The sequence below is a fragment of the Tamandua tetradactyla genome, chromosome 15 (assembly GCF_023851605.1).
Source record: "Tamandua tetradactyla isolate mTamTet1 chromosome 15, mTamTet1.pri, whole genome shotgun sequence".
Classification (NCBI taxonomy): Eukaryota; Metazoa; Chordata; class Mammalia; order Pilosa; family Myrmecophagidae; genus Tamandua; species Tamandua tetradactyla.
In genome coordinates, this window is record NC_135341.1 from 87786739 (window position 1) to 87810709 (window position 23971).

The 23971-nt window shown below is 44.6% G+C and overlaps 1 protein-coding gene across 3 annotated transcripts in view; it reads right to left on the bottom strand.

Annotated features, from left to right (window-relative positions):
• SLC9A9 (solute carrier family 9 member A9) overlaps positions 1-23971 on the bottom strand; it is a 558227-nt gene that overhangs the window by 274362 nt on the left and 259894 nt on the right. For all 3 annotated transcript variants that reach the window (XM_077130324.1, XM_077130322.1, XM_077130323.1), the window contains 2 exons: positions 18744-18882; positions 15551-15656 (listed from right to left, as the gene is read on the bottom strand). In XM_077130324.1, coding sequence (XP_076986439.1) covers positions 15551-15656; positions 18744-18882 — 245 coding nt within the window. The remainder of the gene's footprint in view (positions 1-15550; positions 15657-18743; positions 18883-23971) is intronic.

Genomic DNA, 23971 nt, shown 5'->3' on the forward strand with positions numbered 1-23971 from the left:
GACACTTGCAGACAAAAGGAAAATAAATGTACATGTATGGAGGTGCATAATAAACTATTCTCTGCTTTTTCACCAACTAGGGTATGTAATAAGAAATTCTGGCCATCCCTACTCTAGATGACCTCGAAATACCTTCCAATTTCAAACATCTGTGGCATGAATGATTCACTCTCTACATTTGTTTCGAGGCCTGCATATAGAGTTGAAGGATTGCAGGGGTTCCACAGTGCCTCGCTGAATTTCTGTCAACTAAACTGCCCAGTGTCTCCCTCTCGACCCAGGGCTTCCCCAGGCAAGATTTACAGCCTGCTTCTGGGAACCGTCTCTGACCAGTAATTGCCTGGCAGATACAGGGGCTCAAATGCAGCATTTTCAAAGGAATGAATCTGTACTGTAAGAAATGTGCATCTGTTTTGAAAAGAGAAAGCAGGGCTTAGTTTTTGATCCTCACATCCAAACAGTAGCAGGGGCCATTTTCTTCTAACATTTAAATTCTCTTATTCGAGAAGATTGTCACCTAAAGTCTGTGCTACTGATAACACTATTCACCAGTTCTCTTCTCATTAAAAGTTGATGAAGCCTTCAGCTACAGAAGCTGAAAAATAAATGCCTGTCACATGCAGCATGATTTTCTTTGACATTAAATGCAGATTTGAGGGGTTTCTAAGACTGAGAATATTGCATTTTTGGAAAGGAACTATTGATTTTATCATTAGAACACAGAAAGAGAATGAGTAAGAAAGAAAAGAAATGTGCCCAGCTCCTTGACTGTACTCTGAGAGGTTTTAAGGTTGATGGGCTATTTTTCCATGCTACACTTCCATTTATTTTTGATCTAGTAAAAAGAGACATTTCTGATGGGCTTCCAACTACTGCCACTAAAAATGAACCTGGAACTAGGAAGTCAAAAATTTAATGAAATGGAAATCTCCTTTAGGGAACATGAAAGAATCCAAGTTTCCAAAAAGTACAATTATTGTCTAGTTCACCATATTTGGCAACCCTATAGTGGGCAAATTAGTCAAGATATGTGGAATATGAGAATAAAGAAAACAGCCCCAGTCTACGTTTATTCCTGGTTTCCCCAATGCAGAGAATAGACATGCATTTCAAAGAGTGAATTCATGTTTAAGTTCCAGGGTTTCTAAACTTCCATTTAAAATAAAATCCCTGTGTAGATTCTTCATAATTTAGTAGTGAGTATTGATACAAATTAATCTGTAACCTGGAAAAGAACAAACATAAAGTCCTTTTTTCTTAGATCCCTGGCTTTCCACCGCAAATGCTGGTTTTCATCAGGCTTACCACCCTGCCTTGTCTCTTCAGTTTTCATTTCCTTGGAATCAGCTAAGACATTTATCCTTATGCTGCCCAAGTCTCTAACTGATCAGCAGCTTTGCCCCAGAAGCGCCTGCCCAGAGCCTACTTGTCCTTTCCAGATGGCTGTTCCCCACTTGTGTAGAATCTAGAAGGTTCCTAAACGAACTGACTGTGTCTCCTTGTCCACTACACCCACCCGCATCCCGTTCTGATCTCCAAGGACCCAGGATCAAATCAATCCCGTCTGGATAGAGGGGCATGCACATCATCCTTGACTCCCCTTTCTCCCTCATCTTTATGCTTACTGCTCGTGTCGCCTACCTTGTGACGATTTTCAATACGCTTGTGAAGAATATGGGTTCTTGAGAAAGAAAGAACAATTTTGAACTTTCCCTTTTTCTCCATGGCTCCCAGCACCACGAGTAGATGTTAAATAATGTCGGAAAACATTTACAATGAAGAAAGCAGGCATACATTTGTCCAGTACTCAGATTACATGTGCAAGGTTGGTTGAATATTGAAATGATGAGCTATTGGTTCAAGTCAGTGCAGGTGTGAGTTAATGAGCTACTGTGCAAGGAGATGGATTTGCACCTGTGTTTACTGAGATGGCACCCAGGCATGTTTGCCCTTGGGTCAGTGTGTTGGTTAACTAATTCCCTTCAAGATTTTGGGGGCCTTTTACTATAGCCGGCATCTCCAAAATTTTGAATCTCCAGATTTTATTTTTAGTTTGGAAAACACTCAGCACAACTCATTTGTTAGTGAATCCACCAGACTAAGCTGGGTTTACATGACCCTATCCACATGAAAGCAGGGCCAGTTTCAAGCTAAGAGCTGTTAGCTGATGACCTGCTCTTAAATGCTAAAACTGGCTAGATTTGTTTTGTGAAACAATTCAAACTACATCCTCTCCTGGTGATTCGTTTCATTTACTAGCTCCAGAAACACATTTCAGTACTGCGATGTATCAGGGGCAAGCCGAGTCGAATGCACACATTTCTGAGCTAGAAGCCTTCTCAAGAATTTCAGACCCATCTTTTGCCAAACTGAGAGATGATACGGAGATAAGTAATGAGCTGACTGACTTAAATCAGGTGAGGTCTCAACACATCCATGACTAGCCATTTCACTTGGCAATCTCTCCTCTTTTCCTATTGTTATAAAAGAAAGACTTTCCCAAGTTCTCCTTTTCCTGCTTGCTTATTCTTCAAAAGCCTGTCAAGAGTTGATCTGATGAATAGGCCGGACCTGAGTCTCCAAGTGTCAGCTTTTCCTTGCCATGATGATGTAACCGGGCACTTGTCATTAGAGACTCACAGAGAAACAGGTTTGGGTGATGGGATTGAGACAGATCAGCCCTTTATGTTGTGTTTGATGCCTGTGTGCTGAGCTTCTCTTTCTTTCAGACAGCCTGGTCAATTCCTCTGTGAATGAACCAGAGTGTCACTTGGTTTTATCCTTCTATGTTTAAATTTTTTTTCTGAGTCTTTCATTCTCTAGTATCAGATTACAAAGTCCGACAGAATTAGTTAATAGGGTTTTTTCCCCTTCAGATTCTAAATCTTTATTTTCTTAGATGGAAATCATACTAAGATGAGTAAATGGTAGGCTCTACTGTTAAATTTTTGGATGAGAAAATGAGGTATGCCAATGGATCCCTCCTCCCCATCCTTTCCCTACAACAGATATAAAACATGCCCCAGGAATCTAAAAATGGAAGCTGCCTTATTATAGCAGTGCCTGGAAGCAGGGGACTCATTAGATGCAACGTGAACGTTGCCATGAGAAATCTTACTCTTCGGTGTTTAATGACAGCCGCTGGAAGTTTGCTTCCGGCAAAAGCCTGACCCCACAAAGTCTCAGCTGGGAAACAGATTATAAAAATGAATTTTTGAACAACCTTTCCAGCTGTGCTTTTTGGTTATCTTTATAAACTGAAAAGCAGCTTCGATGACAGGCTTCAATCCATTAGAAATTTTGCTATAAATAATACTGCAGAATTATTTTCAATACTCAATTTGAAATAATGGCTCAATAACCTAATGACTTTTAGAAAAAAGGTCACTGCATAAGAAGAATTCCACCTGACAGGAAATTAGGTATGTCTGTGCAGCAGCGCCTCATACGGAGAAGACCTCAGGGTGATGTATTTTCTCAAAAGCCCCATTCTGTCTGTGTATAAATGTCCCCCATTAAACAATAATAAAGTCCTTTTGCACGAACAGTGGGGAAAGTGGAGGTACCAGTTAATAGGATGACTTATTCCAAGCCGCCAGCAATCAGCAGAAGGGCCAGAGAGTGCCAGCCTCTCTACCCCTCCATGGCTGATTGTGTAAGTAGGACAGTCACATCCTACACACCCTCTCCTTTCTCTGCTCTCCCAGCTTGCAAGGCTTCCCCAAAGCCCGTTCCTACCTGCACACGTCCTCTCCCTGGAAAGCTCTCTTCTCCCCTGCATTTTACATTCATCCTTGCCTTCCCAAATCAAAGTTTTCTCAAACTGCACTTGTATATTTCCAATAACCGAGAACCCGACTCATGGGTAATAGAAATGCCATCCTTCATTCGCATGCCTATAAGCACTGGTTTCCGCCAAACTGAGTTCTTTTATGTGACTATTGAACATTTGCAGGTGCAATTTCCAAGAGACTGAAACGAGGTGGCTGCAAATGTGGCCCTTGAAGTAAAAGATGATCAAAATAAATCAAATGATCATCATCAAATTAGTAACAACTGGAAGTGAAATCAGAAGATGGGGTAATGAGCAATCCTCCCCCCTCCCCCACTGAAGTGTTCATAATGAATCTTATAAGAAGCCAAATTAAAAAGGATAATGAACATGGTGCAGACTGTTTTTAAAAGCTTGATTCTATTTGCCTGTCTCTCAGGATGCACCTGGCATGAGCTGGTCTCAAGTATCCTGGCCAGGGGGCCGTGTTGTCTTTGAGCCTCTCCTTCCTTCCGACGTGTCACCATGTTAGGAGGGTTCTTCTGCTGAAATACCTCATCGATTATTCCTTCCATTGTACCATCTAGGTTTCTTTGTTTGAGAGCAATAGAAACCAACTCTGGCTAACCTAACAGAAAGGGATTTCGTGGACCAGTGTTTCAGTTCTCAGAAAGGGGGCACCGGGGCAGCTCAGATGCAGGTGGCAGGAACAGACAGTCTCAACAGGCTCTCCAGAAAGTTCACATCCGCGGTACAGAGTGTCTAGTTGCCCTGACTTTAGATGTCCTCATACCACCTTGATTAGGAGATGGTATCAGGTAGCAAGTGTCTATGCAACACCAGGACATGTTTACCAATGGAAGTGAGAACAGATGTTGGGCAGCCAGACGCAATCCATGCCCACCACATTTCTCTAGACAGGGGTCTTGCCTCCTCATGTCTACATGCCCTTATTTTAACTTAATAATTGGAAAAATGAAGTTGCTCATTAATAAAATTTATGCTGCATCCTTCAGTTGGTCTATGGATCTGTTCTAGAATATCCTGACCAGTGGACATATAGAAGCTTCAGGAATATCATCAGGGGAAGGACACTCATCACCTTGGAAAGCAGGCTGTCAGTCATTTTTTTGAAATATTCCTTTTGCTGAGCTACAATCATGCACTTCATCGCTCAGTGTATTTACTGAGTATCGTCGATGCTTCAGCCACTTTCCTGGGGCTGAGCAGGTGTCACGGCCTGACAGTCTAATATGCCCTCTGTCCATCAGTCTTAATCCTACACCTCAGCTCCTGTCCTGCACTCCAGAGCTATAGAGTAAGTCCAATAGCATATTAAAATCGAGATGCAAATACAAAATTAATAACGGATTAGAGACTGTAATGAAAGAATTTCCATTCATTACAGCACCCAAAAATACAAAATAGCTTAAAAAGACACTTCACAAGAAATTTGTAGGTTCAGTTGAAGACAACTATAAAAATTTACTGAAGTCCATAAAAGAAGACTCGAGTAAATGGAGTGACACAATATGCTCTTGGATGGGAAGACTCAATATTATAAAAACATTTCTTTTCCTCAAATTAATCTAAAAAATTAATGCAACCACAATCATAATCCTAAAGTTATGTTTGGAACCTAAGAAAGTTATTCTCAAGTCCATCTGGAATAATAAATATCTGAGTATAGTACAAGCTTTTGAAATTAAGGGAGGGAGGACTCAATTGCTAGATATTCAAATAAATTGTGAAGGTGAAATAATGAAAGTGGAGAAGATCCACGGCTCTGCGGAACCAGAGAAAGTCCAGAGCATATATGTACTTGCATTGACAAATACGCATAAACATATTTTAAATTTGTAGGGAAAGATTGAAGGGTGTCAGGACAAGTGGATAACCAGGGGAGGGAGGAAATCAAGTCCCTGCTATACCCAGCACGTCATACTAAAACAAATTCCAGATGGATTCCAAATGAAAAACTAAACCAGACAATTATTGAAAGAAAGTATACATTATCGTTAATAAAATTTTGAGCTTTCTCAGCAGAACCAAGAAAGGAGGAAATAAACTTAGCCATATAAAATTTGAACATGTCTACATCAATCCGTTTCTTTACTCAAACTGTAAAATATTTAAAACATATATTGAAAAATTAAAGATTATTTATAGCCTACATGAAAATCTAAAATTAATTTTCTTAATTAATAAAAAGCTCCTAAAATTCAATGTGACAAAGGTAAGCATCTCAGTAGGAAAAAAAAAGGACAAAGGGCATAAGAGGTAGCACACTAAAGAAGAAATACAAATAACCAATGACAAGTAATTAAAATGCTTGTCTTCACTAACAATATAATAATGCAAATTAGGATGAAACGGAACTTGATGAATATCAAATTAGCAGCTATTAATAAGATTAGGATTGTGAAGATGTAAATGAATGAGTGCTTGCTTACATTGTTGTGGGATGTACAAAGGGATACAAACTTTTTAGAGGACAATTTGAACACATTTCTCTCAAATCTTAACATTTTAGTCTTCTTCTTAGCCCAGAAATGTTATTTTTAGCAGTTGTAGGAAAAAAAAATCCATACGTTTAGCTGTAAGGATTATCATTGCAATAATATTAATAATATTAAACCGTAAACAATCAAAAGGCAGGCAGATTAAATTATGGCAAATCCACATAATGCAGAGGTAGAGGCGACAGTAGCACGTGCCCGTGAAAATAATTGATGGTGCTGAAATGTGCGTCAGTACGGTGGCAGGGGACGTTCTGAGTCATGCATGTCATCAGAAGGAAGGCAGGAGAGTAAAACATAGGAATGTATAACATGCATCTTGGGGTGGACAATGTCTGTGATTAACTGTACAAATACAAAAAAGCTCTTTCATGAACTAGAGCAGAGATTCGAAGCTATTACACAGAGTTACTAATAGAGGGGCATACAAGAAAAAATGTACCTATTTCAAACTACGGACTTCAGTGGCCAGGACTATTTTATCACTCCTTTGTCAGCAGTAGCACATGTACCACACCAATACCATAGATCAATAATGGGGGGAGGAATAAGGCATATGGGGGGATTTGGGTTTTCTTTTTTACTTTTATTTCTTTCCTGGAGTAATGAAAATGTTCCAAATTTGATCCCGGGCTGTAGGCACAACTATGAGATGATGCTGTGAGCCAGTGTCTGTACACTTTGGATGGTTTCTATGGCGTGCGAATAAATCCCAATAAAACTGCACTACAATTTATAATACTACAGAAGTATATTTAATGTAATGAAAAATATTCACCGAAAATTGTTGAGTGCAAAAAGCAAGTTATTAAAAAATAAGAAAATCATAATGACATATTTGTATATATATTGTATGCATATATGCAGTTAAAGTATATATGTGTATATGTATATAATTAGATAGGTACAGCAAAATATGAAGAATATTTATTAAGGGCCAGCAATAATGGGCAATAAAGATCATTCTAATTTTATTTCACTTCTGTGAATCTGGATTTTCTTAATTTTCTACAATGATTTGTATCACTATGCTATTAAGTAAGGAAAAAATAGAAAATAGCTCTTTAAAAACAGGTTTACTTTGTTTAAAGCAGCAATCTTTTGTTTTCCTTCTTCAAATGAAATCCTAAGTGAAAATCCAATGCATGGCACCAATCAAAGGGTGGGTTTGCATGCAGTAGGGAGCACAGGCTGTACAAGAAGAAATAGACTCTGCACATATTCAGTCCTGGAACCTCAGTTCCAATGTTATTTGAAAACTGAGCCTTTGCAGGCGTAACTGGTTAAGATGAATCCATTCCGTGGGGTGGGGTGGGGTGCTGACTCAGTGACTGGTGTCCTAGTAGGGGGAGAAAAGAGATACGCAGATGGACTCACAGAGAGAACTCCCGTGACAGCCGGGCAGAGACTGGAGAAGGATGCCCGAGGCTGTTGGCAATGGCCGGAAGATAAGAAAAGTCACGGAACACCTTGTCCCCTTGTACCTCCAAGCACACCAGCCCTGCTGCAGGTGATTTCAGACCCCTGGCCTTCAGAACTGTGAGAGAAAGAATTTCTGTGGTTTAAGCCACCCGGTTTGGGGTGCTGTGTTTCAGCAGTCCTGGGAGGCAAATGTGCAGGTCTAGGGCACCCCCCCCCCTTGCATGGAGGGCTTCCTGGAGTCACCCCTTTGAAATGCCACAGCTTTGGGGACATCTTCCCAGTGGCAGAGCCTCATGTCCAGGGGACTTCCCTGTCCTCTATGTAGTGCCGTGCCAGAGACCCCCGTCAGCCACATGGCTGCTGGCTCGACAGGCAACTCATAAACTCTGTAGTCGCCTGTTTTATTTTACTTTTCTCTATTCATTGTTGCAGATCCATTTATTAAGCATCTTTTAAACAGTTTTCTAGATCTCAGCTTCCCATCAGAATAATTTACCTGTGGACTGGAACCAGAAGGCTTTCATCACCACCTTGAAATGCCCTCACAGAAGTATAACCATAAACCCTAACTTCAGATGCCACTGAGATGGACACGGGAAGTGAAGACATGAGGAAGGGGCTTCCATTATCTTGAACCTATTACCAATACATCGTCCACTATTGCATCCAAAGGCCTTTACATAAGGATGCATGTGATAAATTCCTCTAAAATTTTAGTACCAGAAAAAAAGTTTACCCATTTTTATAAAAAAGTATGGCTTCTCTTTATGATGCTGGATTATTCATATATAATTCTTCATGCTTCTGTTTCAGCCTTGGCTGCCAGAAAGTTTGGAGCTACATTTATGGTCAAAGCACAACCACACGTACAGTAATAATACTGAATGTTAATGGATTAAACTCCCCAATCAAAAGACATAGACTGGCAGAATGGATTAACAAACAGGACCCATCTATATGCTGTCTACAGGAAACACATCTTAGACCCAAAGATAAACATAGGTTAAAAGTGAAAGGTTGGGAAAAGATATTTCATGCAAATAACAATCAGAAAAGAGCAGGAGTAACTATACTAATATCCAACAAATTAGACTTCAAATGTAAAACAGTTAAAAGAGACAAAGAAGGATACTATATATTAATAAAAAGGAATAACTCAGCATGAAGACATAACAGTCATAAACATTTATGCACCGAACCAGAGTGCTTCAAAATACATGTGGCAAACACTGAAAACACTGAAAAGAGAAATAGACACATCTACCATAATAGTTGGAGACTTCAATTCCCCACTCTCATCAATGGACAGAACATCTAGACAGAGGATCAATAAAGAAACAGAGAATTTGAACAATACAGTGGGTCAAGGAAGAAATTACAAGAGAAATCAGTAAATATCTCAAGGCAAATGAAAATGAAAACACAACATATCAAAACTTATGGGATGCAGCAAAGGCAGTGTTAAGAGGGAAATTTATTGCCCTAAATGCCTGTATCAAAAAAGAAGGAAGGGCAAAAATACAGAAATTAACTGTCCATTTGGAAGAACTAGAGAAAGAACAGCAAACTAACCCCAAAGCAAGCAAAAGGAAAGAAATAACAAAGATTAGAGCAGAAATAAATGAAATTGAGAACATGAAAACAATTGAGAAAATCAATAAAACCAGAAGCTGGTTCTATGAGAAAATCAATAAGATTGATGGACCCTTAGCAAGATTGACAAAAAGAAGAAGAGAGAGGATGCAAATAAATAAGATCAGAAATGGAAGAGGAGACATAACCACTGACCCCGCAAAAATAAAGGAAGTAATGACAGGATACTATGAACAACTTTATGCTAATAAATACAACAATGTAGATGAAATGGACAACTTCCTAGAAAGGCATGAACAACCAACTGTGACTCGAGAAGAAATAGATGACCTCAACAAGCCAATCATGAGTAAAGAAATTGAATCAGTCATTAAGAATCTCCCCAAAAAGAAAAGTTCAGGACCAGATGGCTTCACATGTGAATTCTACCAAACATTCCAGAAAGAATTAGTACCAATCCTGCTCAAACTCTTCCAAAAAATTGAAGAAGAGGGAAAGTTACCTAATTCATTCTATGAAGCCAACATCACCCTCATACCGAAGCCAGACAAAGATATTACAAAAAAAGAAAACTACAGACCAATCTCCCTAATGAATATAGATGCAAAAATCCTCGACAAAATTCTAGCAAATTGAATTCAGCAACACATTGAAAGAATTATACATCATGACCAAGTAGGATTCATCCCAGGTATGCAAAGATGGTTCAACATAAGAAAATCAATTAATGTAATACACCATATCAACAAATCAAAGCAGAAAAACCACATGATCTTCTCGATTGATGCAGAAAAGGCATTTGACAAAATTCAATATTCTTTTCTGTTGAAAACACTTCAAAGATAGGAATAGAAGGGAACTTCCTTAAAATGATAAAGGGAATATATGAAAAACCCACAGCTAACATCATCCTCAATGGGGAAAAACTGAAAACTTTTCCCCTAAGATCAGGAACAAGACAAGGATGTCCACTATCACCACTGTTATTCAAGATTGTGTTGGAAGTTCTAGCCAGAGCAATTAGACAAGAAAAAGAAATACAAGGCATCAAAATTGGAAAGGAAGAAGTAAAACTCTACAGATGATATGATACTATATGTCAAAAACCCCGAAAAACCCACAGCAAAACCACTAGAGCTAATAAATAAGTACAGCAAAGTGGTAGGTTACAAGATCAACACTCAAAAATCTGTAGTGTTTCTATACACTAGTAATGAACAATCTGAGGGGGAAATCAAGAAACGAATTCCATTTACAATTGCAACTGAAAGAATAAAATACTTAGGAATAAATTTAACTGAGAGACAAAAGACCTATACAAAGCAAACTACAAGAAACTGTTAAAAGAAATCACAGAAGACCTAAATAGATGGAAGGGCATACTGTGTTCAGGGATTGGAAGACTAAATATAGTTAAGATGTCAATTCTACCTAAATTGATTTACAGATTCAATGCAATACCAATCAAAATACCAACAACTTGCTTTTGAGAAATAGGAAAACCAATAACCAAATTTATCTGGAGGGACAGGGTGCCCCGAATAGCTAAAAGTATCCTGAGGAAAAAAAATGAAGTTGGAGGTCTCAAGCTACCTGACTTTAAGGAATACTATGAAGCTATGGTGACCAAAACAGCATGGTACTGGTATAAAGGTAGATATATTGACCAATGGAATTGAATAGAGTGTTCAGATATAGACCTTCTCATCTACGGACAATTGATCTTTGATAAGGCAGTCAAGCCAATTCACCTGGGACAGAACAGTCTCTTCAATAAATGTTGCCTAGAGAACTGGATATCCATATGCAAAAGAATGAAAGAGGACCCATATCTCGCACTCTATACAAAAGTTAACTCAAAATGGATCAAAGACCTAAACATTAGGTCTAAGACCACAAAACTGTTAGAAGAAAATGTAGGGAAATATCTTATAAATCTTATACTTGGAGGCGGTTTTATAGACCTTACACCCAAAGCAAGAGCACTGAAGAAATAAATAAATAAATGGGAACTCCTCAATATTAAACACTTTTGCGCATCAAAGAACTTCATCAAGAAAGTAAAATGACAGCTTACACAATGGGAGACAATATTTGGAAATGACATATCAGATAAAGGTCTAGTATCCAGAATTTATAAAGAGATTTTTCAACTCAACAACAAAAAGACAGCCAATCCAATAACAAAACGGGAAAAAGACTTGAACAGACACTTCTCAGAAGAGGAAATACAAATGGCCAAAAGGCACATGAAGAAATGTTCAACTTCCCTAGCCATTAGAAAAATGCAAATCAAAACCACAATGAAATATCATCTCACACCCATCAGAATGGCCATTATCAACAAAACAGAAAATGACAAGTGCTGGAGAGGATGTGGAGAAAGAGGCACACTTATTCACTGTTGTGGGAATGTCAAATGGTACAACTGCTGTGGAAGGCAGTTTGGCGGTTCCTCAAAAAGCTGAATATAGAATTGCCATATGACCCAGCAATACCATTGCTAGGTATCTACTCAAAGGACATAAGGGCAAAGACACAAACAGACATTTGCACACCAATGTTTATAGCAGCATTATTTACAATTGCAAAGAGATAGAAATGGCCAAAATGTCCATCAACAGACGAGTGGCTAAACAAACTGTGGTATATACATACGATGGAATATTATGCAGCTGTAAGACAGAATAAAGTTATGAAGTATGTAACAACATGGATGGGCCTTGAGAACATTATGCTGAGTGAGATTAGCCAGAAACAAAAGGACAAATACTATATGGTCTCACTGATATGAATTGACATTAGTGAATAAACTTGGAGAATTTCGTTGGTAACAGAGACCATCGGGAGATAGAAATAGGGTAAGATATTGGGTAATTGGAGCTGAAAGTATACAGATTGTGCAACAGGACTGAATATAAAAACTCAGAAATGAACAGCACCATACTACCTAACTGTAATATAATTACGTTAAAACACTGAATGAAACTACATGCAAGAATGATAGAGGGAGGAGGGCTGGGGGCATCAATGAAATCAGAAAGAAAGATAGATGATAAAGATTGAGATGGTATAATCTAGGAATGCCTAGAGTGCATAATAATAGTGACTCAATGTATAATTTTTAAAAATGTTTTTGCATGGGGAAGAACAAAGGAAAGTCATTACTGCAGGGTGCTGAAAATAGATGGTAATTAATATTTTAAAATTTCACCTTATATGTGAGACTAAAGCAAAAAATGTTTATGTGATATAAAATCTATATTTTGACTAGTGCATTTTCTAATATAACTTATGTAGATAGCTTGATTGAACACCATAAGTACTTGGAATCTCGGGTAGGACATGAGATTTTGTTGGTTTGTCCAGAGTGATGCCCCGATGAATCCCAGAGTGATTTGATCAGTGACTGGAAAAGTATTTGCAAAGTCCCTTTCGGGGAATGGTGAGAACGGGGAGAAATTCAACTTCCCCAAGTTGAATTCTTGATATTCTCACAAGCAGTGTGGACACACCAAAGCTTTAGGCTGAGCCCCCAGTCTTGGGGTTTGTTGATATGAAACTTAACCCCACAAACAATAGATCAAGTCTACTTAAAATTTAGGCCTAAGAGTCACCCCCAAGAGAGCCTCTTTTGTTGCTCAGATGTGGACTCTGTCTCCAGCCAACACAACAAGCAATCTCTCCCCCTCCCCCTGGCTACGTGGGACATGACTCCCAGGGGTGTGGACCTTCCTGGCAACGTGGGACAGAAATCCTAGAATGAGCTGAGACTCAGCATCAAGGGATTGAGAAACACCCTAGAATAAGCTGAGAATTAACATCAAGGGATTGAGAGAACCTTCTCAACCAAAAGGGGGAAGAGTGAAATGAGACAAAGTGTCAATGGCTGAGAGAGTCCAAACAGAGTGGAGAGGTTATCTGGGAGGTTATTCTTATGCAATAAGCAGTTATCACTTTGTTATTCAAGATGTAATGGAGAAGCTGGATGGAACTGCCTGAAAATGTAGAGCTGTGTTCCAGTAGCCATGTTTCTTGATGATGATTGAATAATGATACAGCTTTCACAATGTGACTGTGCGATTGTGAAAACCTTGTGTCTGACGCTCCTTTTATCTACCTTGTCAACAGACAAGTAGAACATATGGAATAAAAATAAATAATGGGGGGGAATGTTAAAATAAATTTAGTTTGAAATGCTAGTGATCAATGAAAGCGAAGGATAAGGGGTATGGTAGGTAGAATCTTTTCTGTTTTCGTTTTATTTCTTTTTTTGTTGTCTTTTTATTTCTTTTTCTGAATTGATGAATATGCAACTATGATGATATTGTGAATTACTGATTATATATGAAGAACGGAATGATCACATGTTAATGTTTTTGTTTGTTGTCAAATTTTTTAAATTAATAAATAAATTTAAACAAGCAAACAAAACAAAAAACAAAAAAGCACAACCAAAGACAGCAGCTCAAGTCTGCATAAAAACTACCCCAGAGCATTGAGTGTTTACCCTCAAGATGGCCCTGTGATACATGCGCCTCCTTGATGAGTTGTCTCAAATCCTATTTGGAAATAGGCGAGGATTAAATTGTAAACAAACAAATAAAAACATAAGTAATTTGGACTAAAAAGGCTTGGTCTTCGGCTACAGAAGGGGCTCCTAGAGACTCTGATGTCAGACCCCACCCGGGCATGTGTCTAAACCTGCATTCTGCAGATGACACGTTCCTGGGCATGGGCCTTTCCGACACCCAGGCCCACTGCCTTTGCCCACCCCACACTGCTGCTGGGCAGAGGGGCTCCACGAGCCTCAAATAAGGACCCGTTTCACAGGGACGGTGAGAGAGTAAGGTGCCAATAAACTTTCCACGGGCCGTTCCCTTTACAGGAGTCAGCAAAACGACCTTGTGAAATGACCAGTATGCAAAAAGACAATTTTCACACATGGACACGAGTAGTGCTTGGACAGGGTGTGTGTGTGTGTGTGTGTGTGTGTGTGTGTGTGTGTGTGTGTGTGTGTGTGTGTTTATTACAACGTTCAGCAGGAGACTAAAAATATTAGCTGAGCTAAGACAACTCTTTATCTTCCTGGAAGGTCACGTATTTATTCCCATTGTTAATCTTACTGAGGTCATTTTACACGTTCCACGTGGCCCGGGCACATAACGTGGAGGAAACGGAACACGCCTCCCAGGCCAGGCCTCCCCAAGTGCATGCAGGGCCCCCGGGGGGTTTCTGGAACTGCAACAGGGCCCTGCCCTGGCGTTGGGGCCAGCCGCGCCCACGGGGGCTCCAGCCGGCAGGGCTGAGGCAACACCACGAGGGGCGGGTGTTGGTCCGGTCTCCCGCGAGGCCCGTGGGCGCACCTGGCCCCGCTTCTCGGCCCCGAGTCGGATAAGCCCCGGCTTCCCGGAGGGCGCAAGGCCGGCCCGGGACTCCTGCCAACACCTCCCTGCTCTTGGGCCCGCCCCGTACCCCGCGGTGGAATCCCACCCAAGGCGTTGCTGGGCGCTCTGCGACTTCAGTCCCAGTCCCGCGTGGCTGTGGGGCTGGGGCATGACTGTCTCCCTCCCTCAGTCTCCGCGTGGCTCCCGTGGGCGACCACAGTGGGCGGCGGGCATCGCCGGGGGTGGGCAACGCGGGGGGCGGGCATCACGGGGGAGTGGGCATCGCGGGGGGCGGGCACCGCGGGGAGGCGAGCGGCCACGCTGGGCAGAGGGCAGCTTAGTGCTGACCCCGGGCGCGGCGCCACTCCCCAGCCCCCAGGGCCGGCCGCCCCCTCGGGGCCCTGCACGGACTCTCGCCCGACGCCCGCGCCTCGAGTTCTGGCCCCGCAGCCAACCGACGCGGCTGGAGGCGCTCGCATCCCCCCCAAAGCCCCGTGGGCGGCCTCGCGTAGGCCAGGCCGTGTGTGGACTCAGTGGCCCTCACAATCGGCGGCGGAGAAGAGGGGACAGCACCGGAGACTTGTGTTCAGCGTTCCGTGCAGAATGGACCGCGGGGCCCGTCCCTCCGGGCAGTGGCCGCGTCCTGACCCGCGCGACTCGGCGAGAGACCCCCGCGCGCTACCGGGCTCACATCACGCTCCCCCCCCCCCCCAGCCCACACTCACTCATGTGCCCGCACCCGCTTACCCCCGCGCACCGCCGCGCACTCCCGCGCACTCCTGCTCACCCCCGCGCACTCCCGCGCACCCCCGCGCACCCCCGCGCACCCCCGCGCCCGCGCACCCGCTCGCACTGACCTGTGAGGCCGGCGGCCTCGGCGCACAGGAAGGCGCTCCAGGACAGCAGGAAGAGCAGGCCGGTCTCCAGCAGCGGGAACTCGCACAGCTTGGTGAACTTGGTCAGGTGAGGCGGCGTTAAGGACCACAGCGCTGACCGCGGCCTGGCCGAGGGTCTGCTAACGGGGTCCGCAGGCCGCACCCCAGAGCCGGGGCGCCAGGACCGGGGCCGAGGCGGGGGCAAGGCCCAGGAGAACCAGGCCGGGCCGGGCGGCTGCCCTGGACCTCGCCCGCAGGGCCCCGGCTCCCGGGAGGGCCGCACGCCCCTGCCGGGGAAGGCTGCCTGGGGTAGCGGCCGAGGGGAAGGCGAGGCGCCGTTTGCGGGCAGCGTGCACCGGCCCGGAGGCCGCCTGGTCAGCACTGCGTCAGTTGCAGACAGGACAAAGGGACCGTGCTCCAAGTAGGCAGAGGTCGGGTGTGGGCGAGGACCAGGAATGGTGACAGACGGGAGAGGGATTCACTGTGCTGGGCCCCACCCGTTTGCGCCTCCAGGGCAGGCTCCACGTGCCCGAAGAGACCTCAGCAGTGGGGCGAGCAGCAGCTTGGCCATGGGGTGCAAGCCCAGCCCTGCCCTGCCAGCACTGGCTGTGTGGTTCCAGGCAGCCAGCTCGCCACTGTGACCCTCACGCCTGTTTTCTCTGAACCGTCTATAGGAACACTGCCTACTCTGCTTGTGGGTGGAGGAAATGAGATGTGGAGACTGCTGTGTAAACGTCTACAAGCACACAATTCCGAGAGACAAAATTCTGTGGGGTTGGGAGTAGAAGCCTTGGGAGCAGACCACCTGGGTTCAAGTTCACTGCCTAAGGTAGACGAGTCTCTTGACCTCTCTGTGCCTCTAATTCCCCACCAGAAATGGGGATAATAATGCAGAGGCGAGCAAACCAGCTAGTATGTGTTAAGTACTCAGAATAGTACCTGGTACACCTGCAGCAAGTGATATGTTTTTCTATTAATGTGATTTAAAGTAACTTGTTCTGTAAAATGTCTTTATTGGAAATTGAACCAGTACGGATCTGGAAGCATCTGCAGGAAAAAGTGGACTGCCCTCAGAAAGCTTTATTTCTGGGGACTTTGCTCCTCCGAGTTCTCTCTTCTAATTTATTTTATACAAAGGGCTCAGGCCAGTTTGAGTAACAGGATCTCACTGGCGATAGGGCAGTCTTTCCTTTCAACCCCTTCCAGAGAGCAGTTCCGTCGTGGGTCAATTCCCAAGCCCAGGTCCAGAACCCAGGGGCCTACAACCTGAAGAGCCTTTGCCTCGATTGGACCAGGTACTGAAGTTGTCACGCTGGGTGGGATGGTGACATGCACCAGCCCAGCTCACAGCCTGGGTTTGTGATCGCAAGATAAAGCCATCAGTGCTGAGTGACCTGCCCATGCGGCTGAACCCGAGCCCCTCTCCTGTCTCGACATCCTTTCTTCCCCATCTAATCCAATCTCCTGGCAGATTTCTCATCTTCAAGAATTTTTCCCCTTCTCTTATCAAATTGTTTCCTTATGAATTCGTAACTTCCACATCTAATCCAACCTTCCTAGCAGACTTCCGATCTCCAGGAATTTTTCCCCTCTCTTACGGAATTGTTTCCTTGTGAGTCCGTAGCTTCCCCTCACATCAGAGACAGGTTTGTTCTGACTTCAGTGGCTCCGCCGGGCACAGGCTCTGGGCTGAAGAGCCTGAGTTGGAGCCCCCCCGGCTGTGTGACATTCTGGTGGTTCTGCCTTTGCCAAGTTGTTTAATCTTTTTGTGTCCAAGTTGCTTCATCTCTAAAATTTGGATAATAACGGTATATACCTCCCCGCATTTTTGTAAAAGCTGAAATAAGCCAGGCAAAGTGTGTAGGGTAATGCTGGCATGTACAAGTTCTCAGCACATGTGAGATGAAGAGGTCACTGTTAAGTTCATTAGGACTGATGTGCAACCCCAGGCTGAGCCACCTCGGCCTCTGTGAGCCTGTTTCCTTATGTGCGAAATGCAGATAAGAACAGCTGTGCTCATAGGTTTGATTAGGATGAGCGATATATACAGAGACCCAGGCACATGGCACACATTCCCTGAATGTTTCTGTCATCATCATAACTCTAAACAACATGTGACCTTCATCATAGTGCCACCTAATAATTAAGGGGCGATAGGGAAGAGTGACCTGGCTTCTTTTCTTTTTAAGGCCAATTCTAGCACTGCATATCTGAAGACTATCAAGTCTTAAAATGTGCCAGCAAGAAAAAGCAAGGGCATCAGTACTGGCCATTAGAGATTCAAAAGGAAGAACCAAGGATCCAAGGTCAGGAGTAAGACAGGGTGGACTGGGGGTGACCGAGAGGGTGTGCTTAGCTCGTTTTCACACTTGTTGGCTTCTGACTCACAGGGTAGGCCCAGGGCAAAGTTCTCTGTGGGTTAAACAAGTACTCAAAGCTGCTCGTAGAGGGACTGCGAACAGAAACGATGTGTTTTTCACATCTGGGCAGCTGTATCGTCATATCCCTTCTTTTGTAGTAGGGGTGGGGAAAGGGTAGAGGTCCAAGAGGGCAGAAGAGGAGGGTCCTCAGGTTGAGACCGGCCTGGAGGCTGCTCGCTTGCAGCAGTCAATGCAGAAGAGCTGGGGAAAGCCGGGTCCACGCCAAGTGAGCACTGAACAGACGCCATGGACAGAAGCAGGGCAAAGGGTCAATCCCCAGAGCCACTGGGAGCAGAGAGAGAGCGAGGAGACGAAAGGGGTCTGGGCCAGCAAAAGAAAGGGCAAAATGTTGGGGCTCTTTTTTCACGAAGATCTGCCCAGAGATTGATCGAGCAGCTGCTAAAAGCCTACATTCTGTTAAGGGTTTCTAAGAAGAGTCTGAAGATAAAAACACAGCAAACACGGACTGCCTCCCACTAGTGACAAGTTTGGAGAGACAAGTGACACACTCCTGAGACTAAGAGCCTCACAGAAAGTGACACTCCAGTGAGGATGGGCCGTTGTGTCTGGAATGATACAGGCATCGTTTCTCGACAGACTCCTGGCCACCGTTATGATTCTGAAGATAATTTGGGGAGCAGGATTTACATGCCGAGTGGGACTTGGCTGGCCCCTGGCCACCACAGTACACGGGGACCAGCCTCAGGACCATGGCGGCCCAGGTCTCGGGACCACCACACACACACAAAGGATATGAGTGCTGTGACGACCGCGTAGGCCGACCCCATGGCAAACGAGCCAGCGAAGATCGCCAGGAAGTTCCCCGCGCTCTGAAAGAATGCCGCCGCGTCGAATGCATTTGGGTTCTCCTTGGGGCTGTAAATGGATATAGAACTGCGAAAAGAAGAGGGTGAAGACGGTGAGTCCAAACACCAGAGCCCAGAACTCAGTCACCTCCCTGGGGAAAGCACCTTGTCCCAGTGGGAAGAGTTTACAGGAACCCCTCGGGGTGGGGAAGGCAGAGGTTTAGCAGTAGAGCGTGTTCCCCTTCCTTACAGTCCAGTCCCAGGGGACCCATTCATTGCTGCCAGTCAGTAAACATTTTTATATTGGCGGAGTTGTAAAGAATATTGTTTCTGAGCAAACAAGGCATGAAAGCATGGGAGGTGTGTAAGAGTCTGCTGAGAAGACAGATAACTGTAAATTATTTAGTGACCATATGTCTTCAGCTCTGTTATATATTCACAAATGCTCCTGATAAAAAGTGCACTTTTATGGCCTGTGCACAAATGGGTGATACAAATCATTGCGTGCTCAAAGTATTCTGCTGTGATCTTGTCATAAACCGCGCAGCATCCCTCTTCTCCAGTGTAGCCCTTCAGGAACAGCCCCAAAGGTGTTTGGAGCGCCCCAGTTTCATCCCCAGGGAGCAACTAAGCCCTCATTTTCCCATGGAAACAAATGGCAGCAGCTGCCCAATGTCATCTTTTATGTCCCAGTTCTGGTGGCTGTCGGTAGATTTATTTCCATACAGAAAAAAATCAATCCACCAGTAGGCAGTCTGTTCGCTTAAATATTTTTGAGGATGTCATATGTGCTATTTTTTACCAGGGCTTCGAATCCCAGTGTGTTAATATCAAGGACAAGGAACATCCTATTTTAGGAAATAACTCTGTATAGTAGCATTAAAATGAGCAGATGTTTTAGAACCAGTAGCTTTTGGGAGTCCAGTGAAGTAAAGTTTCAGATTTTTTGTTGTTGTTCTTGCAGTTTTTATTTAAATACGTGAAGTCTTTAAAACTAATCAGGAAAAAAATCAAGATTTGGCAATGGGTTCTGGAAGGGAAGTGGTAGCAGTGTAGAGAGCAGAAAGTTCACTAGACACACTCACAGATTAGCCTGGTTTTACACAGATGCAAACGCATCTTCTTTGGCTTGGATGATAAGAGCATTTTAACTCTCTGACCCGCCTTTTTGTATCCACAGACTAGCTGAGAGACCGTGGGGGAGCAGATTCCGTTCTCCTGCAGCGAGGTCTGCGGCATGAAAGAGCAAGTTTTAAATGTTCTTAGCTGTTGCCTTGGCTCTTTGACCCCAAAGCAGGCCACATGCTTCTGTTTTGACCCTGTAATTGGATAAGGAGGGTAAATGTGGATCTTCAATGCAATCCTGAAATTTATGCGAGAAAAGAACTGCCTTTGAAGTGCTTTTCTTTTTGTAAAATTGTGATTTGTAGAAAAAAAAAGAAAGAAAGAGAAGAAAACCCACATTTGGATCCTTTGTATCCAGCAGTCCTGGGAAAGCGGGGTTTCAAAGTCCACGGTCCTTAGGAAACCTGGGGCCCCAGAGGCGAAGCTTGTAGGGCTTCTCCTCCGCGTTCACCAGCACATTCCTTCATTTCAGTGAAGAACAGAAGCGGTGAGAAAACACGCATCTGCATCCTGCCTTCCAAGCAATGGTTTTTGCATAGTGACACAAGTTTGTAAATAATTCTCCTCAACTGGGAGGCTGCAACCTGTAATGTGGCCCTCAGACCATGGGGGTGTGTGTGTGGGGGGCCAGACCAGCAGAGGGGAAATCACTCGGAGCCTTAAACTGCATGCCGAGTATATGTAAAGCCCTCACATTTACACAACACAGTCCTCTCTCACCTACACTATAATTCCATCCGATCCTATAACATCTCTAGGAGATAAACAGGGGGGATTGTTATCTCTTCTTTCCTTCATTTTTTTGGGGGTTGGGGTGGGGTTAGTAAGAGAAACTCAGGATCAGAGAAATGTCCAAGACTCACAGCTACTAAGTTCAAAGTGTAGGTCTCGTGTTTCTTCGTGAAGAAAGCGATACTGTTGGGGGGAAGACAGCCTGCAAGAAGGTGGGTGAGTGACGGTGTTGAATCGACTGTAGAGGCAAGGGCAGTGCTGACAGCGCGTCTTTCATTTCCAGGTCTGGGATGGAACACGGCAGCCCTTGTCTGTGCACGAGGGTGAGAGCAGAGCCCTTGGCGTAGGGCAGCGACAGCCTCCCCTCCCGCCCACCAGCAGGGAGGGCTCCTGGACCCTGAGCTTCTGCTGGTCCCGGCCCGGGTCTTGTTTCTCCTTGGACGTCCAGGACACAGCCTGGTGCCCCACACAGGTCCTGTGTGGACGCTGGAGAACACAAAGGCCAGGCAAAGGCCACGGACTCTTCTGCCCGACGTGCTCAGTGACCACTTCCTGAGACCCCAGGGTTTCAAAGAGAGAAACAGTTTATTACCAGGTGTGTCGTAGAGAAGAGGTGGCCTAGCGACCCAGAATCTGTCTCCGCGAACTGCAGTAGTTCTGATAGCTTTATTAGAGAAAAGATGCACAGGGTTTGGGATAATGAGCACAGGGGCCCCAGATGGTGTAACTAGAGGTGACTTAATTAGAGCAGGCGCAGGTTGGTTACCTGCCTAGTCACAGGACGCATGTAAGAAGATGGCAGCCTTCATATGGCGATGGGTTTGGGTTTTGGTATTATAATGAGGAGCAGGTGACTTGCAGATTACAGTCTAAGCGACTGCGCATGCCAGGTGGGCCCACTGTGGTTAGGTCCAGTCTCGGTTACCAAGGTAACTGGACCTGGGGTGGGTTAGTTCTGGGCTGGCCAGGACCCTTGTTAATAAACATTAGGGGCTGTCTTTAGTGATCACAAGACTCTAAAGTTGAAAAACTGGATAACTGGAGCAAATGTAGGTTAGTCACAAGGTTTTTACAATCCCAGGGACAGAAGATAAGTCTATACAATCATTAGCAGAGATCAAGGCAGCTGGATTATAATTTACAGATGTAGGCATTTCCCTCTGTCTACTCCAATATACCAGGAAGCAAACAGGAGTATCTATATAACAATTCAGTAATCAAAATCTTCCCTTAAATCCTAATTTCTCTGTTACAATTGGAGGCAGGTTGATTGGACAATAGGAGGGAAAGAAGGAAGAACTGCAGGAAGGAGGCTTGCAATGCTAGTTGTCTCTTGAAATTACCCATCATTCACAAAGCTTTTTTATTTAGGTCATCAATCCCAGCCTAACAGTGACCTTGATCTTCTTAACAATGTGTCAACAAATGGACATGTATGGCTGTGTGGTCTTGGGCATGCTATTTAATCACACACAGATTCAGGTTCATCATCTGTAAAATGGAGATAGCAGCTTTTACCCCCAAGCCATGTAGTGAGGATATGAGATAGATTTAAGACTCATATATATATATCTTGTGAGCTTTTGGCCCACTCACTGAATGCTTATTATGTGCACTCAAAATAACCACTCACTGAATGCGATCATCATCATCATCATCAACTGCTCAGGGTTTCCACAAGCCCCCCAGTGATGAGGGGAGTCTGCGCGCGGCACTGCACTGGCCTGCCTCTCACCGTGGGCAGGCGGGGTCTTTCCCAGCACCCTGGGCCCCGAGGCTGCTGGAGAGGAGCTGGTCGCTTTTACATGGGGACAGCAGGGTGTTGGGGGAGGAAAGCGCCTGGCCAGGCAGGCAGTCCGGGAAACAGTCACTGGACCCAGGCTACAGGACTGCCCTAGGTGGCGCGGGGCTCGCGGCTGGGTGGGTGGAGGTCGGGGCTAGGCGGGAGGAGCATCCTCAGCAGCCTGGGAAGGAATCCGCTCCCAGGCAAGGGCCAGGCCGGGCGCTCAGCTTCAGCTGCATCTTCTCCCATATTTAGTGAAGGACATTCTACCGGCAAAGTCCTCTGGCTTCTGGTGAGGAGTGAAGCCAAGGAAGGAGAAGCCCTAGGGCCCTAGCGCATTTCCCCACATTTTAGGAAGTTGTTCCTCCAGGCTCTAACCCCTAACAAACTAGACTTAGTTAGACTCTAGACTCCAAGACTCTCTGGTTTGGGCTCTAGCATGAGACCCCTGGATTGGGAAACAACAACTGCAGAGGGTATTTTCTTTGGAAACAGATGGGTGTGTAGCATCTCCACTCCGACACGAGGGAGGGATATCATTGTTATGGCAAGTTTGTTCCGTTGGACTTGAAGAGAAAACCACCCCTCCCTGCCCCAAGGGAGATTCTCGGTCTACCGGGTGTGTATGCTGGAGGGGACCCGGTCTCTGCTGACCGCTGCGGTGGTGGTTCTTGGGACACCACTCTGGAAAGAACTGTTTGTAGTACACACTGGTGAAGTGGGACCTACAATCCCCAAATTTCTGGTAAGGAATTTTTGCGTTGGATGGAACCAATGTCCTAGAAAATGATATGACCTGAAATAGATAGTGGTGTTTAAATATGCATCTCATAAATTGGAAATAAGTCTGAGCTACTGAGTCGTTCTGTTCAGGAATAGATTATTCAGCAAATATCTGTTTGGCGATAGTGTCTTGTATCCATTCTCAGAAATAAACACATGCAGTCTCTTTTATTAACATTTCGAAATGGATGAAATATCCTAAATTCCTTTGATGAAAGTAAGGGGGTGAGCACTTTGTTCACTGCACTGATTGTGATTCACAGACACCATTGTGACTCCAGTGTCTCAACAACCCACCTTTCCACAGGTGACACTCCTTCAGGCGGTGGCCTCCCAGCTTAGCTACTTCAGCAGGAGCGAAGAATCTGGAATCTGAAGTCTGGGTGCAAATTTTGGATCTGCCCTTACTGGCTTCATGACCTTGACTGAGCAAGTTACTTCTCTGTCCCTCGGTTTCCTTTAGAATAAGGATGAGAGTCACAGGGCCCGTGGCACAGGATTGCATGAGCACATGTGTTTATGAAGCACTGAAATGGTGCTAGACAAGCATCCTTCTGCCACCAGCACGCCCGTGCTTTCTCTTAAACGGGGGCCTGGTTTAGCTCTGAAAGTGTGTCTCAGACTAGATGACCGGTCAGCACCTCAACCCAAACAGGGCCAAGACCCCATAACCTGTCCCCCCAGCATTCTGACCGACTGGCCCCCAAGGTAGGACTTCTGGGTCACAGGGGTCATGTGAGCTTGTAATTGTTTT